General features: G+C 39.7%; 2 protein-coding genes across 6 annotated transcripts in view; both read left to right on the forward strand.

The window, feature by feature from the left end:
• mast3b (microtubule associated serine/threonine kinase 3b) overlaps nucleotides 1–15799 on the forward strand; it is a 30354-nt gene extending 14555 nt beyond the window's left edge. For all 5 annotated transcript variants that reach the window (XM_063891553.1, XM_063891554.1, XM_063891557.1 and 2 more), the window contains 21 exons: nucleotides 1143–1218; nucleotides 1476–1685; nucleotides 3312–3413; nucleotides 4089–4221; nucleotides 4371–4432; nucleotides 4781–4872; nucleotides 5787–5995; nucleotides 6098–6236; nucleotides 6500–6632; nucleotides 6719–6884; nucleotides 7342–7443; nucleotides 7772–7894; nucleotides 8041–8153; nucleotides 8364–8530; nucleotides 9266–9387; nucleotides 9503–9703; nucleotides 10010–10236; nucleotides 10824–10946; nucleotides 11061–11197; nucleotides 11626–11810; nucleotides 11956–15799. In XM_063891553.1, coding sequence (XP_063747623.1) covers nucleotides 1143–1218; nucleotides 1476–1685; nucleotides 3312–3413; nucleotides 4089–4221; nucleotides 4371–4432; nucleotides 4781–4872; nucleotides 5787–5995; nucleotides 6098–6236; nucleotides 6500–6632; nucleotides 6719–6884; nucleotides 7342–7443; nucleotides 7772–7894; nucleotides 8041–8153; nucleotides 8364–8530; nucleotides 9266–9387; nucleotides 9503–9703; nucleotides 10010–10236; nucleotides 10824–10946; nucleotides 11061–11197; nucleotides 11626–11810; nucleotides 11956–13067 — 3934 coding nt within the window. In that variant the 3' untranslated portion in view covers nucleotides 13068–15799. The remainder of the gene's footprint in view (nucleotides 1–1142; nucleotides 1219–1475; nucleotides 1686–3311; nucleotides 3414–4088; nucleotides 4222–4370; nucleotides 4433–4780; nucleotides 4873–5786; nucleotides 5996–6097; nucleotides 6237–6499; nucleotides 6633–6718; nucleotides 6885–7341; nucleotides 7444–7771; nucleotides 7895–8040; nucleotides 8154–8363; nucleotides 8531–9265; nucleotides 9388–9502; nucleotides 9704–10009; nucleotides 10237–10823; nucleotides 10947–11060; nucleotides 11198–11625; nucleotides 11811–11955) is intronic.
• A 774-nt stretch (nucleotides 15800–16573) lies between these two features.
• ndufa7 (NADH:ubiquinone oxidoreductase subunit A7) lies at nucleotides 16574–18939 on the forward strand. The gene is made up of 4 exons (XM_063890778.1): nucleotides 16574–16709; nucleotides 17225–17274; nucleotides 17920–18057; nucleotides 18731–18939. Exons 1-4 carry the CDS (start codon nucleotides 16659–16661, stop codon nucleotides 18816–18818), a joined length of 327 nt encoding a protein of 108 aa, XP_063746848.1. The 5' UTR covers nucleotides 16574–16658; the 3' UTR covers nucleotides 18819–18939.
• The last annotated feature ends 1223 nt before the right edge of the window (nucleotides 18940–20162 follow it).

Below are 20162 nucleotides of genomic sequence, written 5' to 3' on the forward strand. Positions count from 1 at the left end.
GTAATCCTTCCTGGGATTAACTACCTCTTTGCTGGGGAAAATAACCCATTTTAGATTAATTTTGGACAGTGATGCATGTGCTGCGATGTTTATAAGACCCTTATAGATGTCATAATGTACTGGTAGACTGACACATGTCAACATGCCACGTCTTTGCTATGACCAGGGCAAATTCACACGCAAATTCGTTGTCTGAAGTGCGTCTTGTAGATTACACATGCCTGTTGGGCCGGCATGGAGATCTGACTGCCGAGCTGTGTGATTACGACAACTTTTGTCTGTTGGCTCTGCTCTGCGCTGTTTGTGCGATGCCTGAGTGCTCTGTGTTCTGGCACCATGGTGTGCAGTGCGTGGGCATGCTAGCTGACAGAGCGCCTCAGGGATCCAACTGCTGATCTGAAGTCGAGGGTTGGGGGTTGTGTGAGGGGTGTGGGGGGGTGGGGGCCTGATGCAGAGAGGCTCAGTGAGCTGCAGCAGTGTGTATTGGGCTGCAGCCATCCACTTTAACAGAGGCGTCTTTCATGAAAAAACACAGCTTGGGAGCCTGTTTGGATGTGATAGGTTTTCCCTCCATCTGTTCTGTTTGAAGCATCATCAAGGAAGAATCTTTTTGTAAAAAATTACTCGTCTCATCTGCCTAAACACTGGAGTGGTGTTGCAGTAAATGACTAATTGAGAGATGTTCATGATTCACACTGTTGGGTCAGAATAAACCTCTGCTGGTGGTGTCAAAACATCAAAGCCTGCCAGTGAAATCATATCTGATTGTAGCTTTAGTGCCTAGAGCTTCTGCAGTCGTATGTTCTGTTACAATATTGGCTTTGATAACCACTTTCCACCCCATCCTAGCTCAGTGGAGAGTTACATTTAATAGTGTATGCAGAGCTGCTTTGATTAGTAGACTAAACATTTTGTCAATTTATTTCCTTCTTTTCTCTATTTTATATACAGTAAAACATGATTATACATCTGACAAAATAAGACAGTAAAAGACATCATCAACATGGGTTTTGAAAAAACCTTTCTCAACATTTTATAAATACATTTTTTTGTGGAAATAATTGGCACTACAAGTTCATCGAAAATGAAGATAATACTGTCAACTAAAAAATACTAACCTGTAGTTTTTTTTTCTTTTGCAGCCCTGGGCGATCAAGTGTCTCATTTGATAATGAGATTGTCATGATGAACCATGTTTACAAGGAACGTTTTCCAAAGGTACAAATCAAAAAAATGTACAGCATTTGTGTGAAAAAACTGCAGACATAGTAAACTCTGTCTTCAAACTCAAAATAAAAACAGATTTTTGATATTCTCAAGTCTTAGCAGGTACCCATGTAAATGAATTTAATCACTGGTAATGATCCACAACTATATGACTGAAATATAATGAATATTTGGGCTGCGGAAAATGTTAAAATCATAATAACCGGTATTTTAATGACTGTGTGTTTGTGTGCTTATCCTCCCTGCAGGCCACAGCCCAGATGGAGGAGCGCTTGCTTGAGATTATCACCCACTGCTCTCCAGACAGCTCCCTCCCTCTGGCTGACGGGGTGCTGGGCTTCATCCAACACCAGTTGGTGGAGCTGGTCAGAGACTGCCTGGACAAGTCCCAGACAGGCCTCGTTACCTCCCGCTACTTCGCTGAGCTGCAGGAGAAGCTGGAGAAGCTGCTTCACGAGGTGGGGAAACAGCCAGCTGACCTGAGTCCAGAAGGACCAATGTAGTAATGAAATGGATTAAAAGTGCCTTGGAAACATAGAAAATATAATTGAATTGTACCCTACAGCTGCATATGAATGCTTCATCTGAACGCTATGATGTAAGGAAGTTATGAAAGGGGATTGATCGAGCCGGGTGTCAAATGTGCAATCAGGCACGTTGCTCAATAACCGTCTGATAGCTAAATGCACACACAATACATCTGGCTGTGGAAATTGAAAGTGATGTTGAGAGGTGCTTTTGTCCCAGATCTTTTCTGTGTTGTCTTTTCTGTGATAAAATGTTGTTTCTATAGCAACCTCTTTCCCTGTTCCTCCCCGTGCTGCAGACAGAAGGCATGGCCGACTTGCTGTACCTCCAGCTGAACTGATAAGTCTGTTCCCATGCAGGGGAACAAATGCTGTCATGCGCACACACAAACCTGAGGACTCACTCTGCGTGCCAAGGACAATTTGTTTCAAAAAGTGTAACAGTTTCAAAGATGAAACTCCATCTTCACTTTTTCTAAATGTCTCTCTGGCTCATAATTCATGGTTTGATGAGTGTCGTGATACATAGTACTTTCAGTTCATAGAGGCTGCAGCATGTAACACTTATTATGTGGTGGCTCTCGTCTGGGAAATGCACTCCGGTTTATGAAGAGGGCCAATTTTGTTCTCTAGCAGCTGAGATTGAAATAAGACAAACCTCTTGTGAATCTTCTCTCAATCTTTGCTGGGAAAATATATTTAGAAAGAACAATGTTAGAATATCATGCAGGGGTATATTGTTTAACGTCAGACCGTTTGTTATCAGCAGAAGAACTTCAACGTTGTACCCTGAAGCAACACCTATCGAAAATTCTTCAAAATAGGATATAAGATGATCTCTGGAAATTGAAGCACAGAAACAATAAAAAAGTACTTAAACCCGATTCTCCAGACAGACTTAATGCTTGAGCATGTGATGATCCTGTGTTTTAGTAGTAGGACACAAGGCTGTTTCTGAAGTTTACCTTGTGACTTGTAGTAAAAAAATTGTCTTTCTCTTTCCTACTCTTTGTGGGTCTGTCATGACCAAAGTGTGTGACTGTAACACACACAAACTCTCATGTTGACTGTAGTTTTCTTAACATTTGGAAGCTGTGGAGGCTATTAAAGGAGTCCAGCCAGTGTTACACATTCACTTCAGTCTACAAGAAAGGCCGTGGATGACTCACTGAAACTCCACCCACCCAGCGATTATTCTAATAATTCCTCTTGGTTTAAAGTGATGTCTTCGGTGACGCATCTCTGTCAGGCAGCGTCAGTTTCTCCTCTTAATACTGTACCAATCTGCTTTCAACACACTGTTATTTATATATGTATATTTTCAGTTTGCCCATGAAACAGTGCTTCTGCTAGCATCTCCTGTCAGGAGTGGAATCTCTCCCCCCCCCCTCCCCTTTTGAATCAATCATTTTCCACTGGAACAACTAAGCCCTAAATACCAGGGACAATGTATTTTATCGATGTACATTATGCTCTCTTGGATGATTTGTGATGAGTCTGTTGGTTTCATAAAGACATTTTTCTTATTTACCCCCCTGCTCTCTTACTGTTTTCTAGGCCTACGAGCGGTCTGAAAGCGAGGAGGTGTCCATCATCATCCATTTGGTGAGGAAGATCCTCATCATAATCTCTAGGCCGGCTCGCCTCCTGGAGTGTCTGGTAAGCTGAAAAAGAAATCTCTTCCTGATTGAAAATAAGATTACTGTGTTTGAAAGTCTTAGTAGCCAGTTCACATGAAAGTATGACTGGAGTGAAATTGTGACCTTAATTCTCTCTGAAAGTGGATGTGTGTCGGCAGCATGTTGCGGATCATTAAAGGAAGATGCATGTCTTTGGATTACCAGTTTATTTGAGACATTGTCTCTGCAAAAAGATAGTTTTGTTTTTTTTGTTTTAAATCTTTGAGAATCACAAATCACTTCCAAGAGATCGTGTAGCAGATAGACTGAACACACAAAGAGTAGCTCAGTTCAACAAGTGTGTTTATTCTTTTTTTGTTTGTTTAATGTCTTTATAAATTGATGTCAGTTGTCATGTTGATAGACCTCACACAACCAAAAACTCTTATGATATTATAATGATTAAAATACCACTAATGTTCTTGACACTTTAACAACTTTTAACTTCAGTCATAATAAATCACCCACTCTGTGTACATGATACATGATTAGTATCAGGAGTAAATCCAGAGCGACTGGACATCTCTGAGACACAGTTCCTTTTGACTTGTACCACTGATACAGAGTAGACTCTTGCTTTTCTGTTTTCTTGCTTTGATTTCCAATTGGCAGGAAATTGACACAAGCCATTAAAAAGACTTGGTGCTGTTTACAGGAGTTTGACCCGGAAGAGTTTTATCACCTACTTGAGGCAGCCGAGGGTCATGCCAAAGTCGGCCAGGGAATCAAGACAGACATCCCACGCTACATCATCAGCCAGCTGGGTCTGACCCGCAACCCTTTAGAAGGTAAAAGAGCTCTCTGAAGTGAAGCCTAACACTTTATTGGCCTCACATTCAGGTTTAGCCTGTTTAAGAACCAGTAAGATTCATAGTTTTGTTTTGAGGGTATTGTTTGCAGTAATATTAAACACTGTCTTTCTTTCTGTGCTTTCTAGACATGGTACAGCTTGAACAGTATGATGCCAGTCCTTCAGTGACAGTGGAAACAGATGTGGAGGTACATTTTCCCTTTTATTATCAGACTAGCTGTAAGTGTGCAAGACTTGATTTTTGAAAAGGCTATTGTAGGATTTAAAAATAAGATAATGAATGACTTCTTAACATATATGATCTGCTTTTATTCTCTGATATTAAACATTATATTGTACCTGATCCCTCATTGACAAAATGTGAAAATTATGTATTTAGCAGTGAGACCGCAGAATTGTTTATGTTTCAGACGGCAGAACAAGCCCTTGGACATGATTATACTGTAATTATCCTGATAACAGTATTGCTTCTACTGAGTTGCGTTTTTAACCTGCCCACTACTGGTCTTAAACATGTTTCTGCCTCCTCTCTTTAGAACAAGGTCCCACAGACGCTGACACCGACTCGAAGAAAACCTTTTGAGAGTGACTTTGACACGATCAAGCTTATCAGTAACGGAGCTTACGGGTAAGAAAAAAACCTACCTTTTACTTGCATTTCAAGGTGATGCTTATTAATTTCCAAACATATTTTAAGCCCAATAGCTTTAATACATTGCAAAAAGGAAGAAAAAGGATCCTTAAATCCTCTGCATGCTAGGACATCCATATAACCTTTTCAGGGAACCGTAGCAGTTTCATTTTATTCTTTGATTTATATATAATCATCTTGTCAAAAACTAAGTTCCCCCTTTGATAGATAATCCAAAACATCGGAAAGGTGGTTTTTAATGAATTGTGTCTCCTTTAGACTCACAGAAAACGTTTTGAGACCTGCAATTAGCACCATTACCTAAAAACATTTAAAATGTCATCCATTACAATGGTGTCTGGGGAGTTAAATATCACATTGCAAAGGTAACCTTATACAGAGATTTCCTATATTTGCAGTTGTGTGTTGGATAAGGGAAAGGATCCTGAATCCTAAAAAATAAATAAACGGTTGTAATTCTAAGAGATGCAAAAAACTGTTAAAATATTGCACCTAAATTTGACTTCTCTGTTTGTTTATTTTTACAATGAGAATATACCCTGGGTTTTCTTCAAGTAAAAACATGTTACTGTAAAGATCAAATACATTTTAATTTTTTTAATCAGGTATATTGTCCAATTCTTTGAAAAATATATGCCAAAAATGAAATCATCTTTTCATCCTTTTATTTTCTAAGCTATTTAAGCTAGTACCAACCAATCGTAACAAATAATGTCAGTACATTAATTCACTTATCAATCAATATGCAACTTTTAGGTAGAAGGGAAATGTGTGTGTTACAATGGGGAAGATGCCACAGTACAGAGGATAAAGACTATCTTACTTTCATTTCATTATGACTTTTAGTGCGAATATTATGGCCTAATGTGGCTTATGTGTTTTTTGACCAGGGCCGTGTATCTGGTCCGTCACAAGGAGACCCGACAACGGTTTGCCATGAAAAAGATAAATCGTCAGAACCTTGTCCTGAGGAACCAAATCCAGCAGGCTTTTGTTGAGCGAGACATCCTGACGTTTGCTGAGAACCCCTTCGTTGTCTCCATGTTCTGCTCTTTTGAAACACGACGTCACCTATGCATGGTCATGGAGTATGTGGAAGGTAAAGAACAGAAAGTGACTCTCTCTAATCTTATTAGAATCTTAGGGAATAACTGGCCATGAACACATTTCTTATGGTTTTCTGTTTTTCTGTTTCATTAAGGTGGAGATTGTGCCAACCTGCTCAAGAACATGGGCCCACTGCCTGTAGAAATGACCAGGTTGTACTTTGCTGAAACAGTCCTCGCCCTGGAGTATCTTCACAACTATGGCATTGTGCATCGGGATCTCAAACCTGACAAGTGAGAACAGAAACTTCATTCCTGTTTTAAGCTTTTGCATGTACCAGCACTTTCTGCACAGTATGACCCAGCACTCTTTCCTTTCATTAGAACTCATTAAATGAAACCTCAAAGACGTGATCTGTAATTAGGCACAATCCAATTTTCTTTCAGTATTTCAATCTGGGTTTTGTCTATTTTCCAAATGTAAAGTCCATTTAGGGTAAAACCTGCTTATGTTGATAATTGTTCTTGTGTATTGTTCTTTTGTCTTTTTCCAACAGTTTGTTGATAACATCAATGGGCCACATCAAGCTGACGGACTTCGGCCTGTCTAAAATTGGCCTCATGAATATGACCACGAACCTGTACGAGGGTCATATGGAGAAAGACACCAGAGAGTTTATAGATAAACAGGTGAGACTGTTTGGAATATAAAATAACATTATAGAAACAGCTGTTTCTGTTTCCCACGGCTCACCTGTGCCTGTTTGCCTGTGCAGGTGTGTGGCACTCCGGAGTACATTGCCCCAGAGGTGATACTCAGACAGGGCTATGGGAAGCCTGTGGACTGGTGGGCCATGGGGGTCATCCTCTATGAGTTCCTGGTTGGCTGCGTCCCATTCTTTGGAGACACCCCCGAAGAGCTTTTTGGACAAGTTGTTAGTGGTGAGCGCTGAAATTATACCAATCATTGGAAGAGTCAATGTGGTCTTAATAAGAATGCACCTGGGCTTTTTTTTCTTTTTTTTAATACCTAAAATGTAAATTGGAAAAACCAAACAGATCTTCAGAACAAATTGGACTAATAATCATTGAATCTGGTCCTGTCCAACAATCGTGCTTACATTTTGCCGTAGTGGCCTTCAGCAGAGCATGTCAGTAGGTTGTCAGAAAATATTTTAGGTTAATTCACAACTTGTTATCATTACATTTTTTCATTCACATCAAACAATACCATGTTGTTCAAAATATGTATATAATTTAGTCTCAGCAAAGATGATCTTTTAAGTACAAATATGTATTGTATTTTTAAGCACAGCAACACCTTTTAGAACCTTTTTTATAATTTCTTATGCTTTTATTTGTGCTCAATCTAGCTTGTTCTTCCCTTTCTTGTTTGCAGATGACATCATTTGGCCAGAAGGAGACGATGCATTGCCTACTGAAGCCCAGGATCTGATCACCCGCTTGCTCAGACAGAGTCCTTTAGACCGACTCGGAACTGGTACTGCTCATTTTACTGCTGACTATCACATGATAAAGCCCGAGCTGGTGTTTGATACAGGCTTATTCTCAAACATGAGCATATTTTCTGTTAATCTGAAATTCAAGTGGGGGCATTCTCCTCAACACAATTATATGAATAAACTAAAGTACATGTGTAAAACCAAAAAGGGAGGTACTGAAAGTAAAAAACAAATCACTTTTGTCATAATGAATAAACTGCATTTTATCCATTTATTAAATACCTTTTGCCAGTTCTGTTGAAGTCACAGAGTTTTAAAATATATCCAGTATTTTAATTGGCTGTAAATAAATATGTGTGTTTGTAGGCGGAGCCTCGGAGGTCAAACAGAACCCTTTCTTCTTTGGTTTGGACTGGAATGGACTCCTTAGACAGAAAGCTGAATTTATTCCTCAGCTAGAGGCGGAGGACGACACGAGCTACTTCGATAGTAGGTTTAATCCTAACTTCAGACTTGTTTCCTCCTAATTTTAAAACACTGTCTCTACTAGTCTAGCTCTTTTGTGGTTTACAAATGTTTTAGAAAGGAAAAGATTTGTTCCTAAAATATGTGTGTTCTCTTGTTCCTGTTTTCAGCTCGATCAGAGCGTTACCATCATTTGGCATCAGACGAGGATGAGGAAACCAATGATGAAGAATCTTCCTTGGAAATCAGACAGTTTTCTTCTTGGTCGCATCGCTTCAGCAAGGTAAGTGCGACGTGTTGAATTCAAAAGTATCACAAATATTTGTATAAAAAAAGAATACGTTCTGCTGTTGATGTAACAAACTCCTATGTTTAGAAGCAAATGGTGGGGGTTCTAGTATGACTGCTTTATGCAGCTTTACATCATCTGAAAGGTATTAGATACTCAGCTCAGCTCTCGGGTCAACGACCTCTCTCCATTTCAACCTTTCAGGTTTACAGCAGCACAGAACATCTGGCAACACCATCCAACCTGAGCTTCTCCTCCGACCGCAGCCACAGCGAGGACAAAGAGGACCGTGGGGACATGGGAGGACTCAGTCCCTCCCCGGGCACAGCAGAGAGCAGCGTGGAACACAGACACGCTGGACGCATGGCCAGGTAAGCGTTACAAAAATAGTATGTCATACTCAAAATCATAAGGAACAGATTCACTGCTAGTGGCAAAAAAATATAATGAAACATTACATTTGGGCTATATGTCGGTTTTTAAATAGTATTGCTTGCTTTCTCCTAAGAAATAATAATATATAGCCTTCATTAGTTAGTATATTAGTGAAAATATTGGTATAAATATTACCCTATTGATAATAATGTTGAAACAAACTTCAAAATAACTCTTTATGCACCAATAAAAGACCTTGTAGACTAAGTTGCCAAATCATATAATCAGCATTTTGATGATTTAAACAACAAGAAAAGGCTAAACTTATAAATAAAATTCATAATTTATTAACCAGGGCCGTCTTGAAAGGCCAAATGTACTTTTAATTCATGCAGGGCAAGTCGTGCACAAACAGCTGTTTGCAGATTCATGGTCTCCTCTTTCCATTTCAGTTCTTTCCAATAAGGTTGCTTTTTATCTAGATTTTAAAAGCTTAAAAAGAGGGATGATTGGTAAGACTGGAACAATCAGATATGACTGTGTAAATTCTTACTTGGGGATATCCCCAGTTGCTAGATTACATGCAAAGTTGCTGTTAAAAAACGTAACCATCCCTATAAGCATTGTCTTGGGTTAGCAGTAAGCAGTCAGAACACTGCTGGTGTTGTGTGATCACTCGGACTCTTGAACCAGTTGATTTACCAGTTTAACTGGTCTTTGGCTGTTTGCAGCCTGCGCCCTCGGGCCTCCTCCAGCTCCTCCCAGTCTGAGAGGAGCACCAGCCCTCTGGTGATGAGCAGCACCCACAGCCTGGAGACCATGCCCCGTTTCGCCCTCTCCACTGATGATGAAGGTAAACCCAGACAGACGAAGTGTTTCTGACATTTTATCCACAACATCTTATTGCCCCTGTTAGAAGCAACAGTGAGCATATTTATCTGTTGTTTACCATTTACTGTAACCGGCAGCTGAGGTGGTTGTGTCAAACCTTCGGAGGATCAGGATTCGCAGCAACAGCACCGGTGCCAAACACTCGTCACCAAAGGAGCCGACCGGCCCTCGACGTTTCGGTAACCAGCTGGAGGCGCCGGACAGACAGAGGCTTCCCTGCGGAGGGAAGGTTCCCAAGTCAGCCTCTGTTTCAGCCCTGTCTCTCATCATCACTACAGGTACACCAGTTAACATCAGAACTTATCAAAGTCAACACTAACCCGAGCTGGAGACAGAAATATATGCTTGAAATATCTTATAATTTTGGTTATCATTGATGTAAAACAGGCCTATATTTAGAACATAATAATGAACGTGACTAATAAAATAAAACAAATACAATTCCAGCCTTTGAACAGGACAATATTCATAGCTGCATTAACCTCTTATTTGTAGCAACTTGTAATAAAATCGCTTTTCTCAGGCAGTAAGCGCCACATTGTTGTTGAGATGCTCATAGGATATTGATCCTGTGTTTGTTTCAGATGACTCGCCCATCGGCCTCCAACCCAGTCCCATCTCCCCACGCTCTCTGTCCTCGAACCCCTCGTCACGGGACTCCTCCCCAAGCCGGGACTTTTCCCTCAGCCCGGGCAGCCTGAAGCCTCCCATTATCATCCACACCTCCGGGAAGAAGTACGGCTTCACCCTGCAGGCCATCCGCGTCTACATGGGCGACAGTGATGTCTACACGGTGCATCACATGGTGTCGGTGGGTATCACTACAAGATACAGAGCTGTAATGTGCTGTAGGAAGTTGCACTTATCATATAACAGACATGACCTCAATATTTAATCATTTTTAACCAAATACGTCAATCGATACAGAAAAGTTATTGTAGGGTTAACTATTCAAGGTTTCACAAAATAGAGATATCTTATGATAATTAGCATTCATGTCATTATAATGATTAAGTGGAAAAGATACATGATAGAGCAACTAGAATAAAGAATAGACTTGTTATCCTTGTAAGTTAATTTACAAATTGCACATTTCTACTATATGAGCCCAAGAGTACATTTTATTTAGTGTTTTGATTTTGTGGTATTATTTTATTTAAGTTTTTATTTTTTACATTAAATTTCCAATGTCTGAACAACTTAAGATTATTATAATGCCATAAAATGACAATAATATTATTTATCAAAATGACTTCTGGGTCAATAAATTGTCCAACAAAAGTAGTTATTATGAGGGGCCTAGCTTCACTAGGATAACAGAAGAAAGAGTATTAAAAAAGATGGTTATGTAATAGTGACAATAAACTCCTTACACTCACTGTGCTGCTGTTTTAACAGAGTGTGGAGGAGGGGAATCCAGCTTACCAGGCAGGGCTCCGCACTGGAGACCTCATCACCCACGTCAATGGAGAGTCGGTCCAGGGCCTGGTCCACCCTGAGATGATAGAACTGCTCCTGAAGGTACAGCCACTTAACACTGTTGCAGGTTATCACTGCACATGATATGCATACCAAAGTTGCCTCTTTTGTTCGTAACACAATTGATCCCTTAATTGCTCTGTATGACATTTTCAGAGTGGCAACAAGGTGTCTCTTCAGACCATAGCACTTGAGAACACATCAATCAAAGTGGGTCCAGCGCGGAAGACCAAACACAAAGGAAAGATGGCTCGTCGCAGCAGGAAGAGCAAGAGGAGAGATAATTACGACAGGTGAGAATCTCAGGTTTCTGTTCTGTGTTGTTCCCTGCAGCTCTGCAGTGTTACTCATCGTTTGTTTACTTTGTGAGATTGCTAAATGGTGGATGTCATCAGAGAAACTAACCTATAACAGTCTCTGTCTCCCTCTTGTGTTCAACACTGGGAAGGGAAGTTTAGCATCAACTCAGTATTACGTTGATTTCACTCAAACTGCAATGTTTGGGCTATTTTACTGGATAATATTTTCTCTGAACAATTCTACAAGAACAGAAGTGATGCAAGGGCTCAGAACATTATGATTATAAATACATGAAGCCCATTCCTGTCCGGTTTTATGTTTCATAAGATATTGCATCCATTAAGGCTTGGTGTCGGTGCCACTGCTAAACTAACAAAAATAAACAACATCATATGTCTGACTCTTGTTCTTCTTTCTCCAGGCGACGAAGCATCCTAAAGAAGCTGTCCAAGCAGAGCACAGTGATACACAGCAGTCGCAGCTTCAACTCGGGTCTCCACCACTCAGTGTCCTCCAGCGAGAGTCTTCCAGGTTCCCCGACACACAGCCTCTCCCCGGGCCCCTCCACACCCTGCCGGAGCCCCGCCCCCGACCATCAGGCCTGTGGTGAGCTTGGTGTGGCAGCACAATTATTCCTGATGAAGTTAAATGGTTCCTGACTCTAACATCTGAAAATGTGATATGATTAAAATGTTGAGGTTTCTGAATCTTGTGACGTTCAATGTTTGAACACTTTACCTCTGCTTCCCAGACAACAACTCTCCTCAGAGTACGTCTCCCTGCTCCAGCTCTCCCAGTTCCCCCGCTGCCCACATCCGGCCCAGCTCTCTTCACGGCCTGGGCTCGAAACTCAGCACGCAGCGCTACACCAAGGCGGGCCGCCGAAAGTCAACCAGCAACATCCCCCCCTCGCCCCTGGCCTGCAACTCTTCCTCTTCCTCGACCCAGCCTCTTTCTCCACAGCGCTCTCCCTCTCCACTCTCAGGCTTTGCCAAAAGCTTTCACAGTTACCACGGCAAAACCCTGTCCCCGCCCACCATCGTCAGACACATTGTCCGGCCCCGCAGCGCCGAGCCACCTCGGTCTCCTCTCCTGAAGAGGGTACAGTCAGCTGAGAAGCTGTCTGGTGTGTACCATGCTGATAAGAAGTCATACACACCCCGCCGGCACACGCTTGAAGTGCCGTTTTATGGCGAGGGGGACCTGCTGGGTGATTTGGAGGCTGAGGGTGCCTGTGGAGGCTCCTACATTGGTGTGGATCTAAGCAGGCTGGGGGGATACATCGGCAGCCAGAGGCTGAGGGACTCTGGGATGGAGCGATCGGAGCAGCTGGTTGTGATGCGAAAGCTCAACCTATCAGAGCGCCGAGACTCTTTTAAGAAACAGGAGGCAGTGCAAGAGGTAAGCTTTGATGAGCCGGAAGAGAAATCCAGCACCGCAGGTACAGGGTCCACCCCAGCTCTGGGCGCCCAAACACAACAACATCAGCATAGGCACGGGACGGCCTGGATGCTCACTCGACCCCAAACCAGCGTAGAGGTGGAGCCAGAAGTGCCAGTGGTGAGGAGGTTCACTCTGGTGCCCCAGATCGCCGTGCAGGGCTCCACAGAGAGCGAGCAGGATGAGTGGGAGCCATGTTCAGACGGGGAGGAAACCAACAACGAGACACAAGAGCCGCAGGTGGCCTCCACTTCATCTCAGCCACAACAGACAGGACGTCCTCATTCTAACAACAGCTGCAGTCCGGCAGCAGAAAGCCCCTCCGCTGGTCCTCGGGTTGGATTGTCCACAGAGAAGACTGAGTGCAGAGAAGAAACTCCACAAAAAGGGCATTTGAAAAGTGGCAACTCACCACTGCACTAATTTCAACTGCTTTCATCTTTTCTTTCAAGTCTTTCAAAGTTGTAAACTCATTTACAAACTGAATGAATTACTTGATTAGGGAGATGATTTTACTTGAATTTTTTAAATGTTAAAATTTGCCTCAAGGCATTGCAGACCTGCTGGTCTTATTTATTACATATACAAACTATGATGAGTTAGAAAAGAGGGAAGTTCTGATTAAAGAGCCACGGGTCACATTTTTGTATCCATAAAATGTGGTTTGTCTTTTGACTGGATTGCTTTTTGTATAAATGTTTATTTTTTAAATATATTGTTGCAGTACAGAGTAGTTTGATAATGCTCAGTATAATTGTTGTAGGACCAAAAGGTACTAGTTTTTCTTTCAGTGTCAATTTAGATCTGAACAGTGCAGCTTTGAATAGGTTACTGCTATTATATTGATCTTCAGAAACCTAAGAATGACCTTTGGTTCACACTGTGAGCAACATGGTTGATGTGTCAACTTCAGATGAATTGTCAGCCATTGTATCTTTAATATACAACAATAGTGTTTTTTGCTGCTGCAGTCAAAGCTACCAAGCACTAATTAGCATGAAAGGAAAAAACGTGTTACTCTCTTTTTGCACTCGTCAGACTGGAGAAAATAGCAGTGCTATAGTTGTGAAGGATAGAGGTTCTTCCATTTACTTGTTGATCATGTTTCTTACGGTGTGAATTTGTGGTCAAAGCAACATTTTTCTCAAGGTTTATAACCGGTCAGTGCAGGGTAATATTGCACACAGAAAGTACAATCTGTGAAGTGATACAGTCGATTTAAAAAGGGTTTTATGTGCCATGCTATCAGTCAAGTGTCCTCTAAGCCATATCGTTAAAGGCAGAAAAGTCAATAGATGTTTCTAAGTACTAGTATTGCAGTCTTGACAACATTTTGTGTTCAGGATGAAGAACGTGACACACTTTGCTCTGTTGCTACTCAATATAATCTCTGTGTGGTCCCATATAGTAGAGGTAACTCAAACATATATTTTTTTTGCTCACTATATGGAACTTTCAAACACGGATTCAGCATGGCTAATCGTCTCGCTGTTATAAATTGTTCTTCTCAAAGCATGCAATTCACAGGGGGAAAACTGAGCAGCCAAACTGAAGTTTACGTCTTCTTCAAAGCCTTGAGAGAAAATCTTTTGGTTGAAAACATTTGAGTATTTATTTTTGGGTCTTTTCTTACCTATAATATCAAGACATTTTGTACCTGGAAAAGTATTGCAACCTTGTGTATTTTTGGAGTATCTTTTCCTGAAACTGTAGCTTTCGTCTTAGATTTTTCACATGAGCATGTAAGAGACACCATGCCTACAAGACCTGTTCCTACTTAATTTACCGTGTAGTAATGTTTACATCGAAAGGAAAAGTGCACTATCGATTTTGACATGAATTTTGTAAGAGAATGTTGAAGTTAAATTTAAAATGGCAGAGGGAAACCCCTTACATTGAATCCAAATCCAGGGCTTCTTTGAACAAATGTTTTATGTCTTTGTATTGTACAAATATTGATGTATATTTTGATAACAAGGGTATATATAATTACAGGTGTGTTAAAGGATGTGAAATGCACAATGATTAGTCGAGGCACCAGGATTTCGGGGAAGTCTGACCTGAGGGAATGGGCTGTTAGTATTTTGGATGTACTTCCCGAGTTTTGAGGTTTATTGTCTTATTGTCAGTGGCTGTTTCTTACTTTTGTACCAAGTTTCTCCTGAGTCTTCTGTTTCTAAAGCTTTAGAGCTGTTGATGTGTAACTTAAGTCTCTCTTCCTCTTCAAAATCTCAAGATCACAACCTTTTAGAGTGTTGTCGTGTCAGCTAGCAGGACAGAGATTTTGTCGCTGAATGGCTCAGTTATTTTTGCAGTCTGACAGAATTGTTTACAACGAACAAACGTGCTATGTACTGTACAAACATTTTATATCCTGTGGCTGTATGATGAAACTACCCTCTTTGATACATGAAAGAAACAACACTCGTCAGAGTAACATATCTGTTTTTGTTTTGTTTTTTACAAAATGTTCTTAAAGAGTCATTTAGCACCAAGCTGAGAAGCATTGAGTGTGTTTACATGCACTTAATTCATGGGTTAAGCTTTTTCAAAATGCATTTGTTCAGGGATGAAGAAACTACTAGCCTGGCAAAGGGATGATGGTGGCTATGTGTTTACCTTATATATATATATCTGTTTTGTGCAAATCAGGGCAAGAAATGCTCCAGAAGGATGAATAAAATAAATGTAACACCATTTATAGAAGTCATACACTTTAATGACCATTGGATAAGATTTTAAAGGGTAAATCACTAACAGTCATCAAATATGCAAGTATTTCCAATTTGATATGTCTGAAAGTTTTGGAGAACCCTTTTTGCAGTGCATGTTATCGCCATTTACCTGAATACCCTTGTATCTACATGACTGTAAACATATTCAATGCTTGAAAAAAAAAAAAGAACTCGATTCACAGGAGGTCAGCAAAGACAAATTCTCAGCTGGTGTTATACTTGCTCTTAAAGAATAAACTGGCAGGTCAAATTGTTGTACATGTGCATGTTTTATCCTGTGCACTCTTCTGTTCAGTGCATGCTGCATGGGACAAGAACACACCTATATTACTTGATTGCATGGTATACCGGCCCTGTCGCCCTGTACTGTGTTTTCTTGTGCAACAAATAAAATGTGTTTTTCTCTTTGACTCATCCTTAGTCTGACTCCACTCGTGTTTTTGTTCTCTATCATTGTTTACCACACAGAAAAGGAAAAAACAGTCACACAACATACAAAAAGGGACAATCATGTCCACCCACAATGACAGATTAATTAAAGAGAAAAAATAGAAAGATATTGACAAGACAATAAGATCATAGAAAGATGACTAGAGCAATAATCTAAAACTTTTTCTTTTTTTTTCCAATTTATGTTGCTGCAACAGAAAAAATGAAAGTAGCTCTATACAAAACGAGTCTGTGTTGTAACAGTCTCCCTTCATGTAAAACTCCCATCAGTTTTCTTAACCTGGTCTCCAATTGGGCAAAAGAGTCCATAGTTTCTGAGTCATTTTCTTAACAGACAGTTATATTGCACTATTTGGGACTGACGTATCAGTCAATGTGGGCGCAGTGAAGTTCCCAATTGAAGCAGGTTCTGGATCAGGGAATAGAGCAAGAATGATTCAGCACCCTTGGATTTATTACATGAAGGTGTAGAAGTGAGACATAAGGAAACACTACAACGGTGTAGTCCATGTTCTACACCAGAGATACTTTCGTTGAGTCACATACAATGCTCTGAAACAGTTCTGTTGCTGTAACAAAACATTAAAAAAATGTAGGCTGTAAACATTTGTAAGATAATGGTATTAATCGAACTAAGAAATTAAGTAAACTTGGCTATAGCAACATGCTACACTAATGAACTTTTATAATGCAAAAATAATGTAAAGACATACTGTATTTTCATCGATAACTAATCGTGAAAATGTCTTCGTCCGCCAGGTGTCGCTAACATGGTGAGAGACTTTAGTTTGACAGAAGAAGAAGCCCCGTGTCCTTCACAACAGCAAACATGGCGACTGCTACCAAAATTATCCAGAGGCTCCGAAATATTCTTTCGGGGGTAAGAAACACGTACCAACTTTGTATCTGAACTGCGTCTTACTGTGAAATACATAAACATTTATCAACTGGATATTTATGGCAATAAACGTGCAAACAGGATTCATTTAAGAGCTTTCAGATGCTAATGCTTGCTAGCTTTAAGAGCAAACCGGTCGAGTTGGATGGGAGCTACATGAATATTATTGCCTTTATATCTTTATTTATATAAGTAATGGTGTATGTTACATGAATATTAGATAAACAGAAAGATAGATATCTTGTATTTATCCCAGACTGAGCAGTAGTGTTGTCAAGCATTTAAAAGATACAACAAGATACAATAAAAATCAACATCAGCCGCAAATATATACAAATCCACAATACCATATTGAGTATCTCAATAATACCCAATACAACGAAAATATTGAATGAAGTGATTACTCAATACAATCTCACTAAGCTACAGAAATATGTAGAATGTAGTAATCTTGCGTTTTTAAAGCATCTCTCAATAATGATGTTTCTTCTTTTTAGCACGACCTGCAAAGCAAACTCCAGCTGAGATATGGGGAGATTGCAAAGAGGTAAGATTTTGTACACTTGTGTTATTATTAGCCTGTGAAAACATTCAGCTAGCCAAGGGAACCAATGTAAACACCAATGGTGCCATTACAGCTCAGATTATTACTTACTGTACTTTACAGTTTACTGCATTACTTACATCATAATGATACGATAAAGCTTGTCAATTGCCAATTTAACTTAGCTTCCCCAAAGTGCTGTTACATACTTACCTAACACCAAACGGAGACTTATCTCTGAAAACAAATATAACCAAAAGTGATGTTTTACATCTTACTCCTTTTTTGATTAAATGCAATTCATTTCCTAGAGTTTTTTGTGCATCTGAAACTGATTTTAGTATATTTTACTTGTTTTTTTGCTGCCTAAAAGTAGATTAGTTATGGCATTTATGTGTCTTTAATTGTGGCTCCCAGGCAGCAGTTGCTACAAGACCATTTACTTTCCTAGTCGATGTAACTAAATGCTTTAACCATTGTGTTGTTTTGGAAACCAAGAAACTCTCAAAATCTTGGATCTGTTACTCAAACTGCCAATGCTTTATCCTTCTTCATAATGACGCCACTAACTACAATGACATTCCCCCCACCAATGATCTTTTTTCACAGAGATATGCATCCATTCTGTTTACAATGGTTTTTCTTTAGGACACAGCCACCACCCAAACTTCCAGTAGGCCCGAGCCACAAGTTTGCCGGCAACTACTACTTCACCAGAGATGGACGCAGAGAGTCCGTTCCCGCCACTGTCATTATGTCTTCTCAGAAGGCTCTCACCGCCGGCAGGTAAATGACTCTGATTATTAAGACTGCATATTAAACATCTTCCATTACCTGTAAAAAAGAACATGAGGCAAACCTGATGGGCAGTGCTGGATATTTGACTATTTAAAAAAAAATGGACCATAAATCTATTTAAAACAGTGAAGCTTATATGGCATGGCAGGGCTGCAACTAACAATTACTTTCATGATTGTTTCAGCTGATGGTCATTTTGAGGTGTCCATTAATCTTTTTTGTCTATAAAATGTCAGTTAATAATAAGAATTGTCTATTTGAGTGTTGAGAGTCCAGAGTGATGATGTATTTAAATGACTTGTTTGGTCTCTCTAAAGAAATGTTTTGATAAATTCCTGCTGTTATTTATGGTTAAAGTCATGTTCAATTCTCTTCACTGGAACTTAACTATCAATAAAATAGGACACGTAGACAATAATAATAGATCTACTGTAATTTAGTTAGATTTATAGTTGCAGATGGCATAACTGCAATAAGTATGCTGAGTAAACCAGCACACACCTGCCAAAGATGCCCTGCTGCTTGGATGAATTGATCTGAAGTCTAGTAATGTGAGCAGCAAACTTTTTTTGCTAACAACTAGAGACGCATATTTACCGCGTGATGTGTGAAATACTATTTGTATTTTCGTAATCATGTAATATTTTTGTTACTCTTTTAGTCAAGTTGCTGAAGTCCCTAAGCCTGGTGTGACCCCGGGGGCTTTATATAGGGAGCCAATACTCTCCACGGACGAGCCGTACCTCTGAGCAGCAGGATTACCTCCCTCAACACCAACAATTTAAATCCTCCATCCACACCTGCTTTAGAGGCCTGCCCACTGCCTGTGTCCTGTACAATAAGAAATGTGAATAAAATGTCTTCTATTTACGTTGTTTGTAGTTATTGTGGTCATATCTTAAACTGAATGAAAATAAAACTGAGTTTAAAACATCATTGATACATAGACATTGCTGCAATGTTTGAAGGTACTGGCTGAGCTGTATAGCAGGGGGGACTCAGTAGATGTGTGTTGATGCAACAGCTGGAGGGGCTGAGGCCCACAGAGGAAAGACTGGAACCCTTTTCCCCAAATAGGACAGTGCAGCCTCATATAGTTCATAAATAGTTATCATTTTGACAGAAGAAAATTGCCTTTTATCGGCTGACTGAGTGTAGATACTTGAGTTAAACTCCCAGTAGACGTTCACTCTCTCATACATTATTATTAGTATTGTATTGTGTTTGACATATTAAGTATCTGTGTACTTTAAAAACTAATATTGGTTTTGAGAAATGATTTCCCTCAAAAATAATAAATTAAACATACATGATGTATGAAGTTGAAAAAGTGTCCATTAAAGTAAATCCTCGATGTCATCAGTATTGCCAGATGGACCATGGATTGGATGAGATGAACCATCTGAAAAAATCTGCTCAACCTTTACCTGAGAGGGGTTCTAACCAGAAACAAGCTGAATACAGTCAAGCTTTCACAGCAGTTTTAGGTCACAGGAGTTTAAATCTGAGAAGTTATGTAATAGAATGTCTTATATTTAGAACCAGGCTATGACAAGAGAAGTCCAGTTTGAGGGGGACTTTAAGTTTCAATGTCATGCTGACTTGTTGATGGGCATGTTATGGTTTTTCTGCACACAGAAAAATACTTTAGGAATTGAGTTTGAATCAAACATGTACACAATGATATTGTTATTTCATATAAAACTTTTTTAATTAAACACATTTTTAATTTAAATTTGTGTTTTACATCCCTGTGTGAATCTGTACTGTTTTCCCTCTTCTCTGTTGCTGCACAAACACTTGAATTTCCCCACGGGGATTAATAAAGGTACATCTTATCTTATCTTACATAAAACATTTGTTAAAATAACAACACACAATTTACAATACTGTTTATAATACCGATATAACTATTACAAATAATTTAACATTTAAATTTAATAATTTAAATTATTAAGTAATTGGTTAATGACAAGGATTCCATGTTTTTTTTACAAACTTCAAATGACATTGTTTTTCAATCAAAAGCGATTGAAATGCGTGGTTGATTACGAGCACATTTATAATAAGTGATACCATTGTATCTTTAATAT

Source organism: Eleginops maclovinus, chromosome 9 (assembly GCF_036324505.1).
Source record: "Eleginops maclovinus isolate JMC-PN-2008 ecotype Puerto Natales chromosome 9, JC_Emac_rtc_rv5, whole genome shotgun sequence".
Lineage (NCBI taxonomy): Eukaryota > Metazoa > Chordata > Actinopteri > Perciformes > Eleginopidae > Eleginops > Eleginops maclovinus.

Coding starts and splice junctions, on each gene's coding strand:
- ndufa7 (XM_063890778.1), top strand. CDS start 16,659: ATGGCGACTGCTACCAAAATTATCCAGAGGCTCCGAAATATTCTTTCG. Junction 16,710..17,224: donor TCCGAAATATTCTTTCGGGG/GTAAGAAACACG, acceptor TCTTCTTTTTAG/CACGACCTGCAAAGCAAACT. Junction 17,275..17,919: donor TATGGGGAGATTGCAAAGAG/GTAAGATTTTGT, acceptor GTTTTTCTTTAG/GACACAGCCACCACCCAAAC.